At 39.5% G+C, this 18,337-nt stretch overlaps 2 protein-coding genes across 5 annotated transcripts; one reads left to right on the plus strand and one right to left on the minus strand.

Moving 5' to 3' along the window:
• Positions 1–1,229: 1,229 nt before the first annotated feature.
• Positions 1,230–14,309, plus strand: rrbp1a (ribosome binding protein 1a). 4 transcript variants are annotated; one of them, XM_087802291.1, is made up of 27 exons: positions 1,230–1,450; positions 3,518–4,657; positions 5,588–5,742; positions 5,840–5,962; positions 6,420–6,572; positions 6,645–6,763; positions 7,118–7,271; positions 7,832–7,970; positions 8,624–8,790; positions 8,887–8,915; positions 8,993–9,068; positions 9,297–9,334; positions 9,418–9,499; positions 9,570–9,619; positions 10,279–10,357; positions 10,423–10,512; positions 10,601–10,681; positions 10,771–10,860; positions 10,926–11,018; positions 11,262–11,312; positions 11,399–11,479; positions 12,086–12,169; positions 12,309–12,371; positions 12,761–12,844; positions 12,919–13,017; positions 13,604–13,747; positions 13,838–14,309. In XM_087802291.1, exons 2-27 carry the CDS (start codon positions 3,538–3,540, stop codon positions 13,874–13,876), a joined length of 3,483 nt encoding a protein of 1,160 aa, XP_087658417.1. In that variant the 5' UTR covers positions 1,230–1,450; positions 3,518–3,537; the 3' UTR covers positions 13,877–14,309. The 4 variants fall into 4 exon arrangements, with proteins under 4 accessions (XP_087658417.1, XP_087658419.1, XP_087658418.1 ...); XM_087802293.1 differs by having other exon boundaries at positions 9,582–9,619; XM_087802292.1 differs by having other exon boundaries at positions 1,231–1,450; positions 9,579–9,619.
• Positions 14,310–15,716: 1,407 nt separating this feature from the next.
• On the minus strand, positions 15,717–17,415 carry cfl1l (cofilin 1 (non-muscle), like). The gene is made up of 4 exons (XM_087802573.1): positions 17,245–17,415; positions 16,410–16,702; positions 16,250–16,326; positions 15,717–16,175 (listed from the first exon to the last, which is right to left on the minus strand). Exons 1-4 carry the CDS (start codon positions 17,245–17,247, stop codon positions 16,054–16,056), a joined length of 495 nt encoding a protein of 164 aa, XP_087658699.1. The 5' UTR covers positions 17,248–17,415; the 3' UTR covers positions 15,717–16,053.
• Positions 17,416–18,337: the final 922 nt, after the last annotated feature.

The following is an 18,337-nucleotide window of genomic DNA, read 5'->3' on the forward strand; positions in this document are numbered from 1 at the left end:
AATTGTGTTAAATTGCTAAAAATTATGTCTAAAGTTACATCTCAACATGTGTAACGACCTGAGCATATGTAATATTTGTTTAATATTGACTTTCTTACAATGTTTTTCCTTATGAAGTACCATACAATTACTTTTATTAATCCTTTTTTTATGTAGTATGTGGATCTGAGGAGTTTTAATCATTGGCACATTTTTTGGGGGACTGCCCAAGGCTGACAAAAATTCTGGTCGGTGATAAACGGAATAGTGGTGGACATATTACAGACTCAAATTGCAGACAATTTCAACAACATTCAACTTCAGAATTAAGACTTTGGCTATAAAGAAAACTGTTATAAGACACTGGTTGCAAGCTGATCCACTCCTGACAGAAGAATGGACTGAAATACTAAATTATATACTTTCTATGTAAAAAATATATATTTGCACTTCACTTCAAACTGAAGAATTGTATCATATTTGGAGGGAAATTGAGAAAGTTTATGAATAAAAATGGACATAATTAGAGATCTCTGGTTTTTGAATAATAATATGAACGATAATAATACAAATTACTTATTGAATCAACTATTGGAATAAATTAATAGACCCCAGTTCAGGGACAAATCATGAATCATGATATAGACTTTAATATTACACTCACCCTTACCTTGTTATTATTGTAAGTAAGTAGGTAAGTAAGTAATTTTTATTTGTCTAGACCAGGGTCACAAAGCGCTTAAACAATCAAAACAATATTCAATAAAGTATACACTTTAGAAGTCAAGATAACACTGATTACACAACAGGAGTTCCAGAAAATCAAGGAAAAGCCTGAACAAATGAAAACATCTTAAGATGTTTCTTGAAGGAGTCAGTAGATTCCATTTTATATTTATTCCCTTTTGAAAAAAATATCGGGCTTTAGCAAAATTCATTATTGATTTTATTTATTTATTGTAAATAAAGGATATGTTGAATTTGTGTTCTATATTTAAAACTCTTTTTTTTAAAAAGTTTTTAAAAAACACGTTGTAAATTCACTCTTGCGTATAAATCGTGGTGAAAATGTTCGCTTATTCAAAGAACCATCTTTAACTCAGCAGTCAAACAAGGCATCTTTGTGTGTGAGTGGGAAAAAAACTATAAACTGAGCCTTTTTTTTCATAACCGAAAGACTAGCAAAAAACTACACTTCCCACAACTCCTGTTTCCGGTATGTGCTCGTTTCGACCAATCAAAAGGCTTCTAGGTTAACGCTAGCTATCTGGGGCAGAGGGCCAGCTCGTCTAGCCAGCTCGAAGTGCCACGACTTCACAGGAGCAGACCAGATTCTCCAGCGGAGTGAGGGGGGGAAAAAAAGCAAGTTAGCAGGACAATAAGGAGGCTTTACCCAAAACTCATTCCATCGTCTTTCTTCCCTCTCTCCATTCCTTTTGATCCACGCAGACGCTCCCTCATCCCCGGCGACGTAAGTGTGTGGAAAAAATGGTTTTTTTAATATAGTTAATTCAAGCCAAAGATAGCTAGCTCGGAAAAAAATCCTCGAATAAACGAATAATAGTGGATTTGAGGATCATTTTAAAACCTTCGTGGATTCTTTTAAGAGTGAACTGCATTGATTTAAATGGGGTTTTTTTCTGTTCGCGTTTAAGTTAAAAAACCGCTAGACAAGTCCCATTGATTCATAAGGTTAGCTTCCATGCTAACCCTTTACTGTTAATTCTATTTCCACTATGATATTATTCCATCTGGTTTAAGGGATCCTGCTGACGTTAAAGTGGGATTTTCCCGTCTTTTATCCATTGAACCCTTTCGTCTCTCTGGCTAGTTTCCCAATTGACAGTTGACAAGAAACTTTGGTCGGTGAGTTTATACTAAAAAAGTGACTTTTAGTTGATCTTTTACTGTAAACAAGAGTGTTTTTTATTATCAGTGCAACGACTGAAGTGCCTTTTTACATAACCACTGCTGGACCAAGTCTATCGTATACGTGTACATGTTCTCTGCATGACGTGGAGAAAAAAAAAAAAGAAAACTTCTAGATGGAACCGTTATAGTCTACCTAAGTATCCACATAAAGTACTTTCTTTAATATATATTGCAAGGTAACCCTTTATAGATATTTAATTTAACATTTACATAAGACTATATTTGGTTGTTAAATACTCGGTCGTGAAAGTTTACCTAACATTGATCAGTCATAAGATTACTTTCATGAAGACTTTACCTTAGACTTCTTCATTTTATTTAGTTTTATTTTTTAACCTCAATGTGGAGATGTAGTGACGTGTGATATCACAGCTTAGGAGCCAGAAAAGGGGGAAAAAAAAAAGAAAAAAAAAGTCCAACTCACAGACCCTGCAAAGAAAAAGGGACTCTGGACTCTACCTCAACTTCGATCCATTAAACTCTTTATTCTATCTTAAAAATAACCAATAAAGCCATTTTTCTTTTTCTTTTTTTGTTTCTATACGTTTGTGGTTTGTTTTAAATGACATTTCCTCTACTCGGTCCACATTCCATGCCCTCAGGCTAAACATGGAGTTGTGTCTTTTGTGATCCTTCAGGTGATGGATACGTTTACATCTTCAAGTGTCAATTCCCTGCTCGGTGAAATCCATCTTTTGACCTGCCTTTTATATGAGGTTATTTAAGAAAAAAACCTGTGTCTTTCTTACTTTAAATAATTGCTTAATTTTTATTTTGGACTGGGTTAAATAAGAGCAAACATTTAAATAGTTCTACAACTTCAAATTAAAAACTAGTTGTCTTTTTCAGTTTAGTTTAGTTTCAGTTCAGGTGAAACTATAAAGTTTTTTGTTTTGGTTTCTACTCTATGATTGTTTCAACCAATTGAAATTTATTATTATTGCAATGTATTTTGTTAATTATTTGTTCACATTATGATTGTCTTTTAATTTCAAATTGTCATTCTGTTCAATTTTAGATTAACATTAACATTATGTGATCCCAATAGTTAGCTGTTCCCATCTTCAATTTCAGGATTAAATGTTGAAATTAAATTTTGATTAAAAAGGTAATTTATTTACTGTACTTATTGTATCGGAAAGAGATCTCCTCTGTTCCTACTGAATGGTATTAAATAAATAAAAAATCCTTGATTATGGAAAGATCTCGGCCCCCAAAAAATTATATAGAATTAATAACAATTATTCATTATTATTTAATAATAATTATATAGATTTCTATTAATAAATTGTCTAAAAAGATCTTCTCTGTTCCTAGTAAATGGTATCAAATACAGAAAAATATATCCTTGTTGCATTTATACCAGGAGAAAACAGCGACATCTTAAGGCGAGTAATGGTAACATCTTCTTCTCGTTAGGCATTTGAATATAATGGTATAACAAGGAACAAATCCCACCATAAAATCCAATTGGTAAACAAAGTTTTAATTCAAGTTTCCCTAGATTTATTAGTTCATTTCAGTTCGTTTGTCAGTTATAATATTAATGTTACCCTGAATTCCTCTTTGCTGAGTATTTAATTGTCCTGTTTTTTTCTGACGCCAGGTTTTCAAAAAACTTCAACAATGGATATCTACGACCCCCAGACCCTTGGGATGATGGTGTTTGGCAGCTTCATGCTGATCTCCGCCGTGGGGATCGCTCTGGTTTCAACTTTCTCCATGAAGGAGACTTCATACGAGGAGGCTCTGGCCAAGCAGCGCATGGAGCAGGGCAGGATCCAAACGGCTCGCACTGAGAAAAAGAAGAAGGAGAAAGTGTCTGAGAAGAAGAGCCGTGGAAAGAAGAAAGAAGACAAACCCAACGGGAAGATCCCAGAGCCCGATAGCAATGATGAGACCGCCGATGAAGCTATCGAGCTCGCCGTCTCGCCAGTGGTCGCTTGTGAGTCTGCCCCCGTTGGTGAGGTTAAGCCTAGCGCCACCGTAGAAGAAACATCTGCACCACCAAGCCCCGCTGTCGCCGATCCCTCCCCTGCACCGTCCCCGAAAGAGAAGAAGAAGAAAAAGACGGCGAAGGTAGAGCCAGCAGTGATCGCGGCCCCTCAATCCGCCAAAACGAATATCCCAACGAAAGCCGTAGCCCCCGTTTCCGCACCTGCCCAGTGTAAAGCTGCCCCTGTTGTCACCAAGTCTGTCCCTGCTGCTGCCAAATCGGCTCCTGCTGCAGCTAAACCGACTCCTGACGCATCCAAACCGACTCCTGCTTCAGCAAAGTCGGCTCCGGCCCCGACGAAATCCGCTCCCGCTCCAACCAAACCAGCGCCGGTCTCCGCCAAGTCTGCCCCTCCAAGTGCTAAATCTGACCCAGCCCCATCCAAGGATCCTGCTGCAACTGCCAAATCTTCACCTGCATCCCCCAAAAAGGCTTCTTCAGCGAAACAGACGGCTTCAGTGGCCCCTGAAAAACAGTCTGCCACCAAGCAGGCGGTTTCTGCTGCGCCCGCATCCACGAAGTCAGCTAAATCTGCTCCGGTGCCAGCGAAGGAGTCCGCCAAGTCTGCTGCTGCCCCAGCCAAGTCAGCACCAGCTCAATCCAAGTCTGCCCCGGTCCTCGAATCTGTCACTAAAGATGTCCCCGTGATGGCAGTGCCCCCGGTGGGAGCTCAGCAAAATGCACCTCTTGCAACAAAAGCGCAGGAGCCTAAAAAGAAGGGGTCCAAGAAGAATAAGGAGAATGAAAACGGTGAGTCGGCATATAAGAGAAGGCCCACTTCCATTTAAAATAGTTTTGTAGATAAATAATGATTTTTATCGTGACTCACTATGTGAAAAACGCTGATGTTTACGCAGGAGATGATAATAAATCCTCCTCTAGCTGCACATCTGTTGCTGCGATAATGATTTACAGATGTGATTGTGCGTCTCTGCACTTCAGCCTTAATGGGTACAAATCCATAACGTCTCGCTCCATGTGATAACATATGATGGTCGTCGTCCATTTCTTTTCACTTCATCGGTTTGATTATTGAAGACATGTTTGTTGAGTTTCATTTCTTGAAAGGTCAACATTGTGAACTGGGACTATTTTGTCTATTGGGCATAAAAACACATGGAACCAAGAGAAGGATTGATTGTATTTATAATTGATTTTAATATGATCCACTTATTTTTTATTTAGCTTTTTTGATAATAAGTATAATTTTTTTAAAGAAAAAGCTGTGTCTTAACCAAGGATTGAATTTTATATTTCAGTATCATTATTCATTGCCGTGTTAATGGAGAAAACGCAAGGATTCGAGAATAGAAATGATGATGAAACATTACATAAACCAGATGCAATTGTACTTTTTTTTTTTTTTCTAATTAAGCAACTTTATGGTTTTACTCAGTCTTATTAGGGCTGCACCAGTGTAGTAGCACACTGTCCTCGGGCCATACTTTGCTGGTTAAAAATGGCAAGTGTGGCATGATTGGTACTCTTGGGTTACTCTTGACACTTGGCCAGCTTGTTCCAACGTTTCTGCCCTGTTGTGTCAATCAACAAAGACTCTCACTGTGAGTGAAGAAGAGGCTGCAGTTTGCTTGTCAAAGGCGTATCTCCGCCTGGCGCTACAACGCTCCAACATTTAAAGCCATTTCATCATTCCCCTAATCTTTTATTTTTGTGTTCTAGTGCCATCGGTGAATTCAACGGAGGCACCGCTGTATTTGCCCTACAAGTCTCTGGTGTCCACGCTCCGCAGCATGGTGTTCAGCGAGGGAGAAGCCTCCAAGCTTATCGAGATCCTCTCGGAAAAGTCGGGCATCATCCAAGGCTCGTGGCAAACGGTACGTCATCGGGTCTGAGTGCCTGCTTTTTTTTTTGTTGTATTCTCTGGTGAAATCCAAAAGGGTCCCAGTTCTCATATCGTAGGCGTTTTTCCAGGCCACTCAGAAGGGCGACCCCCTGGTCATGCTGAGGAAACAACTGGAGGAGAGAGAGAAGCAACTGGCGGCAGAACAAGAGGACGCCACAGCAGCGAAGAACCGTCTCCGGGAAGTGACCAAGGTGAATACGTTTCCCTTCCTATCGTGATCGGTACAGCTTAAAATGTAACCGGATAGTTCTGAAGCCCTACGTTAAATAAAGACTGCACAAGCAAGTTTGTATTTTGGCCTCAAGGTGGCAGAAGAGCTGTGAAAATGGTGATCATGAAAAATCATTGGCAAAGGCTGTTTTTTAACGATTAAGAGTTCAGGTTTGTCAGCCTATTTGATGATTCATACCCTTTTCTGAATATGTAAATACACTTCAGGTCATAGAAAGTGACAAGTAGATGAACATTGTATATATTATTCAGGAAATGGAGCGATTAACTTTCAATGTAAATCAATATTTTACTAACATTTTTTCATTCATAATCTAAAACATGCTTTTGACATTATTCAGGTGTTATTGAATATTTGCCTTTTCTCCTCATTTTCCATTTTTCACTCACAAATTGACTTTTTTATGTGTTTGTCAGGAGCTGAACACGGAGAAGTCCAAGGTGGCCAGCGTGGAGACGAGGCTTAGCTCCCAGCTGAGCAAGCGAGAGCAGGAGATCATTGCCCTGCAAGCTCGCATGCAGGCCAGCTACCAGGACCAAGTGGCCCAGACTCAAAGTCAAAACGCCAAAGTGAGTGATGTTTTGACTCTGGCCAAAAATAGCTTTTTGTTACTTGATTTGAATAACAAATGTCTCCTCTAGATCCTGGGCCTGCAGGACCAGCTTGAAAAGGGTCCTAATGCACAACTGGCCCGTCTGCAGCAGGAGAACTCCATCCTTCGCGATGCTCTAAACCAGGCCACCAGCCAGGCTGAGAGCAAGTCAGTTTCCTTTAACAAATTAACTTTATCTTTGTCTGTTTCTGGTCGATCAGCAATTGAATTATTATCGACTTAGTGTAAATATTAATGTTCTTTTCACGTGCATCTTTAGGGCTTCAAATACTTATTCCATGGTATCTTGAGTTTTCTTTGAAGGCATTGTTTCTGAAAAAATCCTACTTGTTTATGTTTAGCTTCAGTGTCTTTCAGACGTCATTTCAAGACAACCATCTTAGACGGATCTAGATTACGTCTATTATGAGACGAGTTGAAAGAAAATCTGATACAAGTTATAACATGAAACTATTTTACAATTGTACGTGTGTTTATGTTAAAGTATTTGGTTGTTCTAAGACAAAACGCAGAGTTGGCCAAGCTTCGTCAGGAATGTGCAAAGCTCACGAAAGAGCTGGGAGAGAAGACAGAAGGTCGCCATGCAGATGAACACAGCAGGAAGGAGCTGGAGACCAAAATCTCGGCGGTGGAGAAGCAGCTCTCTGTGCAGCAGGTTAGCCACATCATCGTGTGTTGCTCGATCACCGACACGGGTTTCCACGGAAGAAAGAAGATGATTCCTGCGAGTTATCATTACTTGGTGCTCACAGAGCGTCATGTAAACTGAGACCCTGACATCTCCCACCAGTCTGCAAACCCTATAATGTTATGGGATGGTCAAGTGCTTTGTAATCACACATCCTGCGACTGGGTTGGAATGTGGCCATTCGGTGAATGAGGCTGCGGGGAAAAGGCTTCAGAGAAGCAGCTGGAATGTAGACGTGTCTGTGCACTTCTTTGCCTGTCCTGTGCTTGTCGGAGATGGACATTTTCTCTTACAATTTAACTAGATAAAATCCCATTTTTAAGTAGGAAATACTAAGAAAGTTTATAAATATAGTCTCTATAAGTTTCTGAGTTGGCATCCGTGACAACTTGAGAGATTGTGAAAACACTGTATAAAGCGTCATATTACTGTATATATGTGTATTTTCTTGGTGATAAAATATAAACTACTGTAATAATATTCTTTCGTTGACACATGGATATCGAATCTGTTTTTAACAATTACAGGCCAGTCACTTGGAGAGCGAAAAGGCGCTGCAGAGAAAACTGGAGGAGGTTTGCGAGGAGCTTCGAACCACTCAGACCAAGAACGACGGCCTTCAGGAATCTTTGAATAATGCCCAGCAAGAAGGGGACAACCTCTCAGGTCTGAGGATAACCGCTTCATTCATTGTTGGATGGAAACATTTACTGGGTGCTTGTGTCTTGAATGACTTGCAAGACTTTTTGTAAGCGCAACTATGGAGGAAAAGTTTCTTTCATAATCGCGTGTGCGTGTGTGTGTGTGCGCGTGTGTGTGTGTTGTCCATATTGACTACATAGTCAGGAGAAAACAAATTTTAAGTTTAAAATAAAATAAAGCACACTAATTTAAGTGTATATATATATATATATATATATTTTTTTAATTAACATTTTCACAACTATTTCTGTTTTTTTTTCTTCATAATCGAATTAAGTCAAAACTGTATACGATTCAACTTTTTTGTCTGAAACCCATGCTCTTTTATTACTTCCCACGTTTTGAAATCAATTCTTTAAGTAAAATGAAGTAAATTGTATTATTAATTCTTACATTTAAATTCATTACTGATACCTACATCAAATTAACTTGTTAATAATAGACAAATCTATAAAATAATGTTAAGTTAGGCCTTACTGAAGACAAAAAATATATCAGTTTTGAAAAATGTAGAAAAAAAACTTTTAGGCTTTTAGGGGGGAAAAGGGAAGCATCCTAATTTAGCCTCGTCTTTATGGCAGGAAAAAATAACCGAAACTGTAATCCTCCTCTTGCAGAATATCAGGTCCGCATGACAAAACTGGAGGCCGAGCACAGTGCTCAGGTGGAGGCGTTGAACGTCCAGCTCAAGGAGGTGCAGGAAGAAAAAAGCCAGCTCGTGCAGCAGATGGCCTCCATCAACGCATTGCTAGAAGCCAATCAGGACAAACAGCAAGACTCACAGGTATCATTATCAGTTTACCTTGTCTTGGAATGACCCCCCCACCCCCCCCCTGCCTGCAGACGTACTCAGATGTTTGTATTCTTCTCCATTTCAAAGGTTGAAGAACTCGAAAAACTAAAGCTCGAGTGAGTGTTCTGCCCTCATGTTTGCATTTACAGCTGCTTTACAACTGTTTAATGACTATGATTGACGTCCCCTGCAGCGTTCAGGACCGGGACACGCAGCTGAGTGCCCTCCAGGAGGATCTGAAGCAGTTGCAGATTAAACAGGCAGCCTCGGTAGGTGTTCCCAACAATCCTAATGGTGTCCTTTTGTTCTCGAGCATCCTTAACCTTTAACCAGAAAGAGAAATGCTGATAAAGGTTGTAGTTAACGGTAACAATCCTTCCTTAAAATAACCAAAAGAATTTATCTTTCTGCTCCAATATTCTTTTAGTTTTTTATCATAGTTACTTTGATATCCTTAGTCTATTATTTTAATTATTTCTTTTTTTCCCCTTAAAAAGGAAACGACAATTGCTGTGTTCGAGCAACAGAATAAGAGGTTTGTCAGCATTCTATTCTTGTATATTTTATATAAGAGTGTGATTCTGTGTGACTTATTTTACACCTGGAAATCTTTTGCAGCGAGGATACCAGCCTCGTCACATCCCTTGAGGATGAGCTTAAGGCCGTCAAAGATGAAATGGCGCAACTTAAAAACTCACCAGTAAGTGCAATTTGAATTGATTGTTTATTTTTTGTGATACACACTAACAAACAAATTTCACCCTCTGTTGTTTTCGCAGCAGTCAGATTTTTCTACAGAGGTCGGACAACTAGAAAAAAGGTAAAACAAACAGTGCAGTGAGTTATATTTAAAGAGAAACCACTGGTTTTACTATGAATACATTCATCTTGACTCTATAGTCGGATAACTTGCCTTCAACAACCAAACATTTTAAATGCTGTTAAATAAAGGGATGTTTATCAGAAAATCAAATCTATTGAGGTGGGTTGATTCAATAAAGATTATCCTTCTTATGTTATGTGTTCTACTGATTAAATCAGGGGCAACGAAATAACTTCTAAAACCTTTAATTTGACCGTTTCATTCTCTTTAAATACCCAAAATTTAAATCATATTTAAGGACAAAATCTGATATAAAGGGACTTTTTTTTTAAATACAAACGTATAAAATGGGGAAAATGGGTCCAATAAATTGTATATTTACAGTTGAGTAAGAAGAAATATTTGGGTTTGGTAATTTGATATTAGCAAATATTATCACATTAGTTTTATGGTCCTACTCAACCCAACGAGGACAGCATAAAAGGTGAATAAAATAAACAGCCCGTTTTGTGACGTTAAACGATTATTGCAGACTTTTACTTTGGATGAGTGGGATTATGTATTGTGTATCGAAGGAGGACAAATGCTTAATATCATTGATCTGTAAAGTATCAGAAATTCATGCTTCACTTTTTAATTTTATTTCTGTGATCTAGTTTAAGTGAAAGGGACGACCAGGTTACACAACTCCAAGAGAAGCTGAAGGAAGCAACTGAAAAACTGAACATTGAAGAAGTAAGTATTTACTCTTCTTTGTTTTTTAACCTAAATTGCATTTAATTTTTGTCTTTTTTTTGCAGAATATCATGGCACAGCTGAAAGCTTTCCAAAGCGAAGCGAAAGAAACATTCCAAACACTCTTTCCACAGATATCCATCGAGACGGAGCAGGTATGGACATGATCATTTTTAAATTCCAACTACCAAAAAGTCTTTTGGTTCTGTTTTTGTGAGTAACTTGGGACCGTTTGGTCTGCAGGCAAACTGGTTGCAAGAAGTCACACAGAAAGCTCAAGAGTCTCTCGTCCAACAATGCCAAGAATCTCAGTCCAGCAGTCCAGTGCGTCCACATTCAAATCATCAAGATGGAAAATGTTGATCAGGATTTCTGAAGGTGTATGTCTTTTCTTTTTTTTTTTGTTTATTAAGGAGTTGATGACAAAACTAAAAGAGGCAGAAGAGAGCCACAGCACCCTGCAGGCTGAGTGCGAACAGTACAGGACAGTCTTGGCAGAAACGGTATATAAGAGAATCTCTTAAAATGTTTTCTATATACATATATTAATGGGATTCTTGCCTTCCAGGAAGGAATGCTGAAGCACTTGCAGAAAAGTGTGGAGGAGGAGGAGCAGGTGTGGAGGTTAAAAATGGCTGACACAGAGGAACAATTGAGAGCGGTACGCCTGAATCTCCCAAATCTTTAGTCTAGGAATGCAGAACAAAGTGACTTAAATAGTTGAATATTTTACCAGACAAGAAGCTATTTTAGGATTCGATAGAAATGTTCTTTATTTTCACTCACAATTACAAGATTAATTGATTCATCTTAGTGGAGCAAAAATCACTTGATTTAATCATTATGGTATATTTAAAGATATATTTTATATTTATTCTAACAAAATGTGTATTTCCTCGACCAGGCCGTGGAGAAGACGCAGGCGCTCAAGGCGGAAAACGAAGGCATCGGAAAGGTGGGTTTGTTTTTCCAGATTATGGCGAAAAATGTGCCATTGAATATCATTGGTCGGTATGAAACGATTTGATTGGACGTCCGCAGATGAAGGAACAGATGATGCTGCTGGAGGCCCAGCTGGAGAAGCAGGCGGACGAGCAGATCGCCTCTGAACAACTGGAGCAGGTACATGGTCGAGTGAACGGCAAAATAAATGGAACTTCTTACACACAATGTGAACTTATTAATAAATTAATTTTATTTCATAATGACAACCTTCCTTTGAGTTGGAATCAGATTTTAAATGACCACAGACTTGCCTTCACCTGCAAGGTAGTTTTATCTTGATTTGTTCAACATGATATGAGGTATGGAAACTATGTTAAAATATTAATAGAGGAAGAAATAGAGGGGGTAAATGTTGGCATTTAAAAAAACAATGGCGCACAAAGCAAAAATTGTATTTTGGGTACAAACACAAATCAGAAAAAATGACAAATGACTAACAAATCAGTCGCGCAGGTAAGATTCAGAGACTGATCTTGAGTCGAACTTGGTTTGTAACTTGGGCGATACATTTTTTTTTTTAAAGCAACAATATGAAAGATTATTATATGTGAATTTGTAAATCATCGGTGTATTTTAATCGGTCATCATTTAGTAAAACTCACTCTTATTTAACTCTTTACTACATATTCCCACCCACAATTCTTTGATTGTGCTTTCTTCACCTCATACTGGTCAGCCGTCAGTGCAATCCTGTGATCATGTTTCAACTCTTTTTTTTTTCAGCTAAAGCAGCAGCTCTTGGAAAGTCAGAGCCAGCTGGCGATGGCCCAGAAGGAGGCCCAGGAACACAAGGAGGAACTCTCCCAGGTGACTCTCTCCAAAGTACTCGGTGGCGCGGCTGTGTGAGAAGCGGGGGGGGGGGGGGGGATACGTTATTCGAAGAAGCGGCAGGAAGTCGACTACCACATGGGTGCCACCGGTGATGAGTAACGACTTCCTGTTTCAGGTCAAGGAACAGCTGGGCGAGATGACAAAGACGGGTCTGCAAGAACAGAATGGCCCGACTGAGGTTAGGGGGCCGACGTTAATAAGCACCCCTCACTTCCTGTCAAGAGCACTGGCCCATGACATAATTTCAAAACTTTTTTTTTCTTTTTTTTTTTCATTAACGCCTCAGAACGGTATTTCCAGTCTATCCAGTACTCCTCTGACACAGGAGCTGTTTGTGCTAATCACTGTTTTTTTTTCTTTCTATTGTGTACACACGACTAACCAACACTGTCTTTTCCAGCATGCTCCTCAGATATTTATTTAACAACGACTGAGCATATTTATTCATTTCTCAACTGCGACTAATCTTGTCGACTTTCACCTTTTCGATCAAGAGGGCCTGCACAGGATCAGCAGCAGTTAGCTGGTGTTTGAGTCACTTTAAGAACGAGTTTATTTTCATTTCAGGTCCACGTGGAGTTGAGTCAGACGTCTGAGAAGCTGCACGGCGAGGCGGGTCAGAGGGTGAAGCTCTCGGAAGAGTTGGAGCAGGTTGGTTCCTCTTTTCAAGGCTCGGTCTTGATCGGTGTATTTATTTTTAATGAATAAACATGTTTCCCTGCCAGGCCCAGACTACCATCACAGAACTTCAGGCTCAACTGGATCTACTGAAAGTTTCCACGGAGACGCCTCAAGGCGACACCGAAGATGTGGCTCAGCTGAAGGTGATTCAGTGTGACCACACCCAAAACACACGTCATGTGATCAGTCCCTCGTGACGTTGTGTGTAGATGCAACTTGTTGACCTTTGTTAATGCTTATAGTTTTATGATATATATTTCGATTAGCTGCTAGCGACAGCCAAACGCAGACCAGATTCATGAGTTTTCTGTCCAAGGACTCTTGAACGATCATTTTGTGAAATTCGAATGCTTTCTGAAAAAGAGACGGGGACGTACATGTTCACAACACAAACTCTGTTTTTCTCTGAGGTGTCTTGACCTTTTTAAGCATTTTATTAGGTATTGTTTTGATTGTTTAAGCGCTTTGTGACCCTGGTCTAGAAAAACACTCTACAAAGAAGCCGCAAGATGAAGCATTTAGGAAATAAAAATTGCGTTAAAAATGGATTTGGAAAGCTAGTTGGGCAGTGTTGTTTCACGTTTTTGAGCCCTTGCCTTACTAGGTTGAGAGAATCCCGACTGCTCTGTCCTACCACACAAGCTAAAAAAAATAATTTAGATTTTTAGGATAAGTGTCGAACTGTGGCCGGTTGCTTTAATTCTCACGTCCTACTGGTTGTTTGTGCAGGAGCGTCTGGATAAAGAGAAGAAGTTGTCCAAAGACTTGGGCCAAGCGGCTACTAAACTCCAGCAGCTTCTCAAGGCCACTCAGGAGCAGCTGACCAAAGAGAGGGACACTGTGAAGACACTACAGGAGCACCTGGATGGCAAAGTGAGTCGCCTCGGAGCGTCGTTGAATCCGATCACACTTTTCTTCTCATTGCTCCATTTGAAACCATTCGTCTTTTCTTCTGGATTTCAGGGCGACTTTACCGAGTTGAAGGAAGGAACATCCGTCTGAGAAATCCAGCGACACACAAAACTGCCAAATATGCCTTATGATTACCATAGTTATGCATTCCAAAACAATTTTTCCTTTTTTTTTTTGTACTGTAAATCGTTGCTGTAGGAACCAAATGTTTGCCATTCTAAAGCATTTCAAAAAAAAGATCTGGGATCTTTACGAAAACCCACATTCCATCCAAAATTCTGGCTATGTCAGACGATATTTAAGCCCCGCGACCAAAAGTCCCGCCCCACATCGCATCCATAGTTCAGTGTTAAAAGGGAATTTGGTTGTGCGTCAGACGTGCATCGACCTGTGCAATTAATTTGTATGTTATTATTTTTCTATGTGGTTGAATGGTGCGGAACCTTCCCCGGGCCTGCTTCCCCTCTACAGCTGGTCAATAACTCATAATAAGAATGAATGAATAAACTACAGTGTAACAGTCTGTTGTGGTTTTTCCTCTTCCTTCCCAACTATATAGTATTCTATTGATAGAATTGTCTCTTAAGTGTGAGTGGTTTTCTATATGTCTCAGCACAAGTACAGTCCTTCACCATCTAACCAGCGAGCGATTATGGAGCACATCTAAGATGCCTCAACACCAGCTTGGATTTCTGTGCTTCCCTTTCTTGGTTCATCGTGTTTTAAAATGCATTTACCGCTCGTGTCAGTTCAGGGGACACTTGAGATGGCATCAGAAGTGGGATGATTGGCCTACATTGAAGTGGTCGTTACCGATACGAAACGACACTTCGGCTACACGCTACCACTTTAGGCTGAATTAATCTCTATAATGGCGAGTCCCGTACATTAACATTTTCCCCCTTTTCTGAATATACGAAAGTCACATCTGGTTCATAAATAAACATGCTTCCCTTGTGTCAATCATTGTTGGGTTACCGGCAACATATCCTAGGTGTCCTCCAGTATAGCTGAGATGGACTTTATCCTCTATGATCCTAGTTAGAATCACACCTTTTCCACATAAAAAAACACTTTTCTTGCCTTCAGTTGATACAAAACTGCAGCGAAAATTCTGACCCGCTCTAGTAGAAGAACTCACATTTCCCCGATCCTTAAAACTCTTCACTATCTGCCAGTTTCTTTCAAGGTCAATTTTAAAATTCTGGTTCTTATTTTTAGATATATTTATAGTCAGGCTCCTCCTTACATCACTGATCTGATCCAGCCTTACACCCCAGTTCGGGCTCTGAGGTCTGTGGATCAGAATCTACTGATGGCTCCTTGCACACGGTTCAGGAACAGAGGAGAGAAATCCTTCCAGACTGTTGCTCCTAAGCTTTGGAACGATCTTCCTCTCCCTCTGTGTTTGATGATCTATTGACTAATTCAAGAAACATCTGAAGACATTTTTATTTGTGCAGGCTTTTCCTTGATTTTCTAGGACTCCTGTGTTTTTCTCGGTTGTCTTGGCCTTTTAACTGTATATTGTCCTTGATCGTTATAGCACTTTACAAATAACATTTACTTAAGTCAGTAGAAATGCCCTTTTCTGTGGAGCCAACCTTTTTGTTGCAACCAAATAATATCTTCTATATATCTTACACAACAGATTACACTAGATTTACGCCAAAACTGGGGGGAGAAAACTCTTGTTTTCTTTCTTGATATGCAATTTCGAAAGCATCTCATCCCAAGTTTATCCGGACTATGATGAAATTTGGATTCAGGTTTTCTACTTATTAAGATCGGGACTTTGACTCCATCCCTTCTCGTGGCACTTTCCATGAAAAATCAACAAACTTTCTTCCTAAAGTGTCCAGAAATTGTGTGTGGTCGGCAGGATCCTCATAAAACAAAATATTCACATACAAATTGACACGGAAACAAGTCCAGCTGTAATGTTTTTGTTTTTTTAATTGAAGCAAAAATGTCAGGTGGCTATTATGACTGAAAGCATTGCAGTACAAGATCATTTCCCCCACATAGTGACAGTCCTCTTTCCGTTTTTTACGAACGCAAATACAGACAAAATCTAAATGGCATTTGTTGAATTGCTAAAAAGGGTAACTATAAATTTGTAACAGTCAACAGACTGACCTCAGCACAGTTTATACATTATAACTTATCATTTATAAAACGGTGTAAACAGGCTTTTGTTGAGGCGAATCTGATTCAGTGGATTTAAAAAGAAGGAGGCGTCTGAAGGGTCGGGTGTCAACAAATGCTTATTCATTGACGTCGTGGCCCTCAAGTTTGTTCATATCCTCTTCGTAGCCTAGCTTATCGGCAAAGCCTTTCCTGGTACAGATGTCTCCAAAATCATTGACCTCCAGATGGTGTTTGACACCTGGGAGGCACATAAGAAAAAGAAAAGAATATTCAGTCGCATATTAATGAAAATGTATTGAATAAAACACTCACCACATAATACCCTCTTGAACGAATCTTTCGACGAGGCGTACAGCATTTTGTCTGTTAGTTTAGCCTCTGTGGGGCACCTAAAACGAAAGGGATGACATTGTCGCTACAACATTGACCAAAGAAAAAAAGATGGATTTAAAAAGCGGACAACGTCACTCACCACATTATAGAGACAATTTCCTCTTTGTAAATGCCCTTTCTTTCAAAATGGCAGTCGTATAACATGTAGCAAGATGCATCCTCCTTGAAATATTTCAGGAACGTTTTAAAGATGTCTGCGTCGTCCTTCGCTTGACGTTCCCTCAAAATGTCGTCTTCGTCAGCGATGATGTTCCCGTCCCTGATTTTCATGATAACGATGCGTGGACGCAGGTCAGGGTCAAGGTTCTTCTTGGAAACCTTCATGTGATCAAACAAATCCTTCACATTGTCAGAGACTTTCACACCAGATGTCTGTTGAGAGAAAGAGGCAGGTTTGTTTTTTTTAGGAAGGTGACGACAGGAGTAAATAAACGCTGCACACGGCAGGCGACTTCTTTCATCATTTGTGCTTTTTTTTTTCCAACAAAAATGCAGAAGAAAGACATGTTAAGAAACAGGAAGTTATTCGGCAACAAGAGACGTTGCTGAAAAGGCAGCACAGAGAGGGCGGAACTTCCCACAGAGGCCTCGTCACATTCTTGTGATGGTAGAACAAGTTAGCACAGGAGAGTCTGCCCTGAGGGGGCTGAGCTCAGAACAAGTTTGACGCCCGAAACCCGCACAATTCAGTCAGAGAAATTAAAACTGTAACAACCCCCCTTAAAAAAAATATTATGTTACTTTGAAAACTGAGTATATTCTAATATCATTTTTCCAAAGAAACACAATTTTTTTCAAATTTTCTCAGGCAACAAAAAGTTTGATAAAACAAAAACATGAACAACAGTTTAGATCTCGGTGGTTCAGATAAAGACGAGCTGTTTTTTTTTTAAGCTTTCGGAGAGTTGACTTACCATGTTTGCTGATGGTGTAGGCGACACAAGCAGCGGAAGGAAAATGGCAAGTGAAAAAGCTGAAGGGACATAAGGAAGGAAAACAGGTTGACCTCCCAGCCCTTGGGGGCGGAGCTTCCTGAGCACACCTCCAAAAGAGAATCCGACCACTCCCTGCCAGTCCAGGTGAACTCAAAGTGAATCTTTTTTTCTTTTGCATGATTCATCAATTTTTGTTGGCTTAAAAAAAAAATAAAAAAAATAAGAAGAATCCTATAAATGCATATATTTTTTCCCAGAGCTACTTCCTTTAATCGTCTGCTCTCTGTCTTCATCGTTTGTTCAAGGTGTGCGTCAACACCTGACGTGGGCGGGGTCACAGTTCACAAGTACCATATATGGACACAACAACCCAGTCCAATTTTTTTTTTTTTTTTTTCACAAACCTGAGATGCGCTTCAAGGTCCTAATATGGTAAACGTACGCTTGGTGGAAAGAAAGAGGGTTGTGACTACTTTAAGACGCAGTACCAGCAGGTATTATGAACGCATGTCGGCCAATAAAACTGGATCAATGTGGACCAGGTGAGTATCGATGAGCCACGCCCTAAAAAAAAATAGGTCGTCATGAGTAATTCATATATATTTAGACGTCGTGTCACGCCTGATTCTAAAACAAGGGTTTAGTCATAATGGTGACGAGGAGAAATGCATAACAAGAAAAAAAAAGTGCTTACTGGCTCATGTTGACGAGTTTCCTTTAGATTGTCAATAAAGTTGCGGTGACACGGGGTTACTACGGTGGCCGAGAAGCGCAGAAGAGAATCACAAAAATCTAATTTACTAATTTAATTTACTTTATCTACAGTTTGGGATCCGTTTTGTCCATCTGCTAGCTACTTCTACTTAAAATTAAAGAAAGAATACGTACGTTTACTAGAACTTTTTTTCGTTATATATTTTTTCTTTTTTTTCCTTTTTATACATATGTTTCAGTTGCCTCTTATGTATCTATCTTGTTACATATTCTGGAGCTGCTAGCTGTGAATTTCTCTGTGAGATGAATAAAGTATCTATCTATCTATCTATCTATCTATCTATCTATCTATCTATCT

This window comes from Callionymus lyra, chromosome 11 (genome assembly GCF_982586985.1).
Source record: "Callionymus lyra chromosome 11, fCalLyr1.hap1.1, whole genome shotgun sequence".
NCBI lineage: Eukaryota > Metazoa > Chordata > Actinopteri > Syngnathiformes > Callionymidae > Callionymus > Callionymus lyra.

Bases quoted from the DNA above. Each gene is read 5' to 3' on its own strand.
- rrbp1a (XM_087802291.1), top strand. From the start codon at position 3,538: ATGGATATCTACGACCCCCAGACCCTTGGGATGATGGTGTTTGGCAGC. The intron at 9,335-9,417 runs GTTTGTCAGCAT...AATCTTTTGCAG, and splicing joins TTCGAGCAACAGAATAAGAG to CGAGGATACCAGCCTCGTCA. The intron at 12,372-12,760 runs GTTAGGGGGCCG...TTTTCATTTCAG, and splicing joins AACAGAATGGCCCGACTGAG to GTCCACGTGGAGTTGAGTCA.
- cfl1l (XM_087802573.1), bottom strand. The intron at 16,327-16,409 runs GTGAGTGACGTT...CTTTCGTTTTAG, and splicing joins GAAATTGTCTCTATAATGTG to GTGCCCCACAGAGGCTAAAC. The intron at 16,176-16,249 runs GTGAGTGTTTTA...TGTGCCTCCCAG, and splicing joins GTTCAAGAGGGTATTATGTG to GTGTCAAACACCATCTGGAG.